Genomic DNA, 6,595 nt, shown 5'->3' with positions numbered 1-6,595 from the left:
GTCTAAAAATCTGTCTGAGGCTTAAAAACTGTTTCCTAACAATATTTCAAGATACAGAATTAAACTTATGGCTCCTACTCAAGAGATATTAAAACTACTTTCTCCCTATGTCCATGCAATTTCTTTTCTTTAGATTCAGCAGAGAAGATGACAAAGAAAATGGTGCAAGACTGAATTAAGACAAAACAGGGGATTCCTCCTGCTTTATTTTTTTATTTTTAAATAGCAGTACCTTATGCTTACCAAAGGATCACTTATATGACATACCCACAGCTGCAGCTGCTTTTATCTTGTTCCTGACATAGATATGACTGGCTGGATTGTCTCCTACTAATATGACAGTGAGATGAGGTCTCTTGTTCCCAACAGATATCCACGATTCTACATCCCTTTGAACTTCTTTCAAAACTTGGTTAGCAAGCTTTGTCCCTGAGATAACTGTTGCTTCATCACTATAAAGACAAAAAGATACACAATATTTAGGTCTGAAATTTCACCAGGAAGACACTTTTAAGTGTGTGATCTACCGTGCCAACCACTGCAAAATGTTTTGATTCATTTGCTAGTATTTCATTTGAAAAACATACTACAAATCCACGGGAAAAGAAGTGTTTCCCTACTCTTATTTGAAGAGCAGGAATATGCCATCATTGCACATGGAAAAGGAGCTCACCAGCCACAACCCACATTCCCAAAATCTAGCCAGCCACGTTGAACATACATGAACTCCTGCATTTGGGAACAGAAAATGAGAACATTCTTATGCTCTTAAGTTCTTCTGTTTTAAGGAGTCTTTACTCACGACAGTCCCCATATATCCTTAAAAATCTATTTGACTTGAGCTTATTCACACTATTCTTTTGTCCAAGCCTAGATGATACTATTTAATACTATTTAACCATACTTAGGACTTCACTCAGCAGTTAAACCAGTGGTGACAAACTCAGGAGCTTCTATCATGTCCTCTCCACTTTCATCCTTTCAGTTCCCCCTCACTCCAGTAACCTCCCTGTGCTCCTCAACCAGCACTAGAGCAGATGAAGACTCTCCCTGAAAGTCATCTTGAACTTGTGTCAGAACTCCTCAGTCCTCTCTTTCCCTCTATCATTGCTGTGATCATCACCCCAACCAGGGATGTGGAACATCCCCACACACACTCTCTCCACTGACCTGCAACAAAAACCTTCCAGCACCTCCAACTTTCAGATTATACCATGTTAGTTCTTTTGTTTCAAACAAACAGCCTTAAAATACTAATTTTATTGCTAATGCTGGTGGTGCTCAGATGGGAGAAAGCAGGAAGGGACAGAAAGCTACAGAGCAAGAAATTGTATCACTGATCTGGTTTAAAACATGGTCTTTTCTAAGATTCAAAGTCATAATTTAAGAGGGAAATGAAGTAAACTGCCTTTTATTACTTCAGAAATTTCTGCAGTTTCAATCATTCTCAGTAAGTCTCCATCAGAGAGCCTAAAATGCACAAAAGTGTGGAAAAAGACAGGTTTCTGGTTCATCAGCTCTTAACCAAACACCATCAAAGGATTACTTGATCTTACTACAAATTAAGTCTCTGCAGGCTTCCTTCTCTGAGATGGAGAATTTAACACACAGACACATGAACACTGTAACCCCTGCCTTGAACTGAAAAAATTAATTCAAAAAGACCACTGTTGGTAACAGACATAGTTTATCAAGGACTCCAAGTGAGTTAGAACGAAGAGGTGTCATTATAACTAAAAACAACAACAACAACAAAACAATAACAAAAAAAATCACAGTGCCTAGTTAAAAAAACCACAACACACAAAACCAAAATCCAACAAACAAAAACAACCCAAACATACAAGCAAAAAGCCAAAAAGCACACACACTCTGCAAAAAACAATTTATCCAACTGGTTATCAGGAAAACAAGGCATTAGAAACACACTGAGCACAAATAAAAAAGCACAAACACCTTGCTTCTTTTCCTTTTACACCCAAACACAAGTTTCTGTAGTTTCACTAACAGAAAAAATAATGTAGGGAACAGGTGCAGTTTTATTCTTTTCCTGTGTGGCCTCCTCTGTGTGTGCTCATTTTCAGACATGTCTCTCTCTCTTCTTCATTACTTATGATTCAGTTCTACATGCCCCTGGCACAAGACGCTGCTTTCCAAGTACTCACTATCCCAGGCAAATAATTAATGCCCACCTGTGCAGGAATGCCTTCCCCATTTAACAATACAAGGATTTTACAATATTTTGGTGCCAAAAATGTGTTCAATCCATAGGAATGAGTATCACCTTCCTATGCTACTTTCACTATAAATGCGTTGTCTAATGAAAAGTTTTCCCAGCCTCTAAGCAAACCATGTTAAGTGCACACTCTTCCTCAAAATCTGGCCTCAGGATCATTAAGCTTTCAAGGTCCGTCCTCACTGAAACCTCACCCTTCTCACCCCATCACCTTCAGTCTTCTCAGTCATCCAAAGGTCCAAGGCAAAGCAAGTGAACAGATAAACAGTGCTAAAAATGCACAAATCTAGAAGGAAAAAACCTACCCTGAAGCACACAAAACTAGGAGAAAACACATGTAATATATCCTGCCCAAGAGGTGCTGGGACGAGGCTCTTTAACACCTGGATCTTTCCAAGGACAATAGTGAGTTGTACAAGCCTCAGAAAAAGGCCATTTTAAAAGGCAAAGACTTGTCTGGTAACAAAAAATGTTTCAAGACAAAACCACTCTGAGAAATTAACGCTGTGGGGCAGCCTAGATATAAAAGACAAAAATTATTTCACATTACTCCACATAGGCAGAAGAAAACAAGGACAATTATACCTTAGCAAGAAGTTCCCTCTATAGTAATGTCCCAAACTGCTTCCAGGACTGCACTTCTAGCTTTATCTCTGCATCAAACCAGGGTTGACTGGCTCAAAACAACCAGGTGGGAAAGGTGTGTGAAGGGAATAGGTTGAGCTCTGGACATGTGGGATGGCCCAGGGCCTGCCCCAAAACGGTGGGGACTGACCCAGGGGCTGCCCCAAAATGGCGGGGACTGACCCAGGGGCTGTCTCAAAATGGCGGGGACTGACCCAGGGGCTGCCCCAAAATGGCGGGGACTGACCCAGGGGCTGTCTCAAAATGGCGGGGACTGACCCAGGGGCTGCCCCAAAATGGCGGGGACTGACCCAGGGGCTGTCTCAAAATGGCGGGGACTGACCCAGGGCCTCGAGAGCCCCAAAATGGCGGGGACTGACCCAGGGCCTCCAGAGCCCCAAAATGGCGGGGACTGACTCTTTGAGCCCCACAGGGTACATGGAAGCACAGCCTCGCCTGGGGGGGCCACAGCTGAGTGGAGCAGCTAAAATGATGGTGACACGGGTGCTCAATTTCCATCTCAGAAGGACTTTTTTTTGCAATGATATAGAAGTCCATATATGGAAGGTAAAAATTATTTTACATTAATTCACACAGGCAGAAGAAAACAAGGACAATTGCACCTTAGTAAGAAATTATAGGATGGCCCTACTTTGCAAGAACAAACCTCTCCTGCATTCCAGCAGCTACATGGATACTCTGAAGTTAAGAAAAGTATCAATGTAAACAGTAGCTCAATTTTTCCTATTTCATATCTACCGAGAAGGGAGAGGGTAAATAGTATTTTTCACAGATGCCAAATATAAAAATACTAAGTACTAATTATTAAATACTGAAATATAGAATCACAGAATCAGATGGGTTGGAAAGGACTTCTGACATCATCAAGTCCAACCCTTGAACCACTATCACCACAAATATGTTGGTGCTTCTTAGGTTTAGAGTTCATATAGTATACATCCTTCGATGGAATTATACAAGAATTACATGAGCAAGGAAAGTTTCAGCTGTACAGAAGGGTTACATTGCAGGAGGCTATTCAAGACACTGAAATTAAGAAATTAGTTCTTACTATTATTATTTTAAACATTAGCCACAGGAAAACCTTGACCAGGGGTTGGTCAGTGGCAGATTTACTGACATTTATGACAGATGTAATGACCAGGTTAAATGACAGACTTCATATGTGTTACTACATCACCCTGTCCCAATGGTATTCCTAGAGCACGGATGCTCCTATTCCGAACCCAGCGTGACTTTACAACAGGAAGTTCACTTACTGAATTATTCTTGTAAATGGATCCTATCACTTGCAGAACATGACAGAAACAAAGATCTCAGTTGCTATTCCAGATCAACCTATACATTAAAAGCCCAAGATCATACGGAGCATCACGACAGGATTCTCCACATCCCATACATATCACATGAAAACCTCTGGAAAATCATTATGACAAGAACATCTCCATTTTGCACAACTCGAAAAAACAGTTACTAGCAGCACAGAACAGAAGCAGAATATGCACTGGTCCAGGAAGACAGCTGCTTGTGCCAAAACTGGCAGAATCAATTCTCAATATACAGAACAGAAGATGCTTATTTCAACGACTGCTCAGCTTCCTCATCTTTTCACGTTTGAAAACACAGAGCAAAGACAATACTTTCAGCACAGGTGCTTGGGTTCTGCTGAACAGAGCCAACTTTCAGTCAGGATTTAACACAAAACCAGCATAAATGAAAAGGCTGAACAACCAGGAACTCAGTGACACCCTCCCATCCACATCCAGGCAAGTGTTCGGAGCTGCTGTGCTACAACACCACCACAAGAATCCCTGTGCAGACAGCACAATAAATTAAACCAGCGAGGTGATTAACATCAGCAGAATGGTCCTCACTGCACCAGACCGTGTCCTGCTTGCCACCACATCATTAATATATAAAGTCATATATATAAAGTAATGCTCTAGAAAACCACTGAGAGGCTCTTTAAGGTACCAGAAGCAAACAAACATGTAATACCAGCTTCCCCTCAGGGAGGGGGTAGGAAGATCACACCGCAAGGGCTCCTTCAAGGCGCACCGCTTAAATCCCTGGTGGATCACCCAGGCCAGGACCGGGCCCGCTTGCCGCCCGCCATCCCGCTAGCACAGAGCTCAGTTTTCCCGAGAAGAACCGCTGAACTCGCCGGGGATCTGAGGGCATCCACCGCCAAGGGCGATCCTGAGGGGAGCCGAGCCCGCTGCCCCCTCAGGCGTTTCGCGCCCTTTTCGCCCGCCGAGCGCGGCGCGCGCTTTCCGCCACAGCGTGAGGGGATCGAGGAGAAGGAGGAGAAAGACGAAGAGGAGGAGGAACGAACGAGAAAAAAAACGCCCCGATGGGCGCTGCGTACCTGTCGGCACTGCGGGGGAAGCTGCTGGCGCTGCAGGCGGCCCGCGGGGCAGGGCCGGTGAGGGCTCGCCAACGCCTCAGCGGGGCCCAGCCCGGGCGCAGCAGCGCCGAGGAGGAGGAGGAGGCGAAGGAAAAGGAGAAGGCTGTGGTGGCCGCCGCCATGTCGGTCGGTCCCCAGGGACGGAAGCGACGCCGTAACCAAGCGACGAGGGGAGGAGACGGGGCAAACAGTGGACCGGCGGGGGCCGGGCGGAGCTGAGGGACGGGAAGAGCTGAGGGAAGGGCGGTGCTGAGGGACGGGAACAGAAGCTCACGGAAACCAAAGACTGCAAACGAAGTCCGACTTCGGGGCACCATCTGCGAGGATCCAGCTCTCCCCTCAGGCATGACGTCCTCGGCTCCGCCCTGCCCTCGGCTCCGCCCTGCCCTCAGCTCCGCCCTGCCCTCAGCTTCGCCCTGCCCTCAGCTCCGCCCTGCTCTCGGCTCCGCCTGTTCCGTCTCGACGTCGTTCCCGCTACTTGCCCCTACTCCTCCCTCGTCGCTTGGTTACGGCGTCGCTTCTCTCTGTGAGGACTGACCGACATGGCGATGGTCACCATAGCCTTCTTCTCCGCTGCCTCCTCCTCCTCCTCCTTCTCCGCTCTGGTGCGCCGGGGCTGGGCGCCACTGAGGCGGTGGCGATCCCTCACGCGCAGCGCCAGCAGTTCCCCTCGCAATGCCGACAGATAATGCGGCGGTGATCGGGGAGTTTTCCTCCGCGCCCTCGTTCTTCTCCTCCTCGTCGTCCTCGTTTTCCTCCTCCTCGTCGTCCTCGTTCTCCTCCTCCTCCTCGTTCTCCTCCTCCTCCTCCTCCTCCTCGATCCCCTCACGCTGTGACTGGAAGCGCGCGCCGCGCTCTGTGGGCGAAAAGGGCGCGAAACGCCTGAGGGCTCGGCTCGGCTCGGCTCGGCTCCCCTCAGGATCGCCTTAGCAGATCCCAAGCGCCTGTGCTGAAACCACTGTCTTTGCTCTGTATTTTCAGATGTGAAAAGGTGAGGAAACTGAACAGTTACTGAAATAGGCCTCTGACCCCCTGGATATTCTGTATAGAGAGAATTGATTCTGCCCGTTTTGCCACAAACAGCTGTATTTCTGGACCGATGCCTGCTTGTGTTCTCTGCCAGTATTGCCAAACACTCCGAAAGTGTCAGAATAAATAAAACCCTCTCATACCATCTTGGTAGTGTTAGAAATTAAGGCATTACTTTATTTCTGGCCCAAGGTGTGTGTGAAAGACTGAAAGAATCCCAGTCCCCACACAGGCACCAATAATAGCCTTTTTTATCTGCTTTTACATTTTAGAAAACA

At 46.6% G+C, this 6,595-nt stretch overlaps 1 protein-coding gene and 1 long non-coding RNA gene across 2 annotated transcripts; both read right to left on the bottom strand.

Annotated features, from left to right (window-relative positions):
* Positions 1-206: 206 nt before the first annotated feature.
* LOC114070617 (bifunctional protein FolD 4, chloroplastic-like) lies at positions 207-5,637 on the bottom strand. Its single transcript, XM_027908138.1, has 2 exons — positions 5,250-5,637; positions 207-452 (listed from the first exon to the last, which is right to left on the bottom strand). Exons 1-2 carry the CDS (start codon positions 5,633-5,635, stop codon positions 251-253), a joined length of 588 nt encoding a protein of 195 aa, XP_027763939.1. The 5' UTR covers positions 5,636-5,637; the 3' UTR covers positions 207-250.
* Positions 2,076-4,479, bottom strand: LOC114070618. Its single transcript, XR_003573945.1, has 4 exons — positions 3,773-4,479; positions 3,484-3,559; positions 2,822-2,889; positions 2,076-2,522 (listed from the first exon to the last, which is right to left on the bottom strand). It is a non-coding gene; the product is annotated as an uncharacterized LOC114070618 (long non-coding RNA).
* Positions 5,638-6,595: the final 958 nt, after the last annotated feature.

The sequence above is a fragment of the Empidonax traillii genome, unplaced genomic scaffold (assembly GCF_003031625.1).
Source record: "Empidonax traillii isolate 1590-97213 ecotype Southwest subspecies unplaced genomic scaffold, ASM303162v1 scaffold1620:size81671, whole genome shotgun sequence".
NCBI classification, from domain to species: Eukaryota; Metazoa; Chordata; class Aves; order Passeriformes; family Tyrannidae; genus Empidonax; species Empidonax traillii.
Note: the sequence above shows the minus strand (reverse complement) of the source record. Positions and strands in the feature narration are given on the sequence as shown.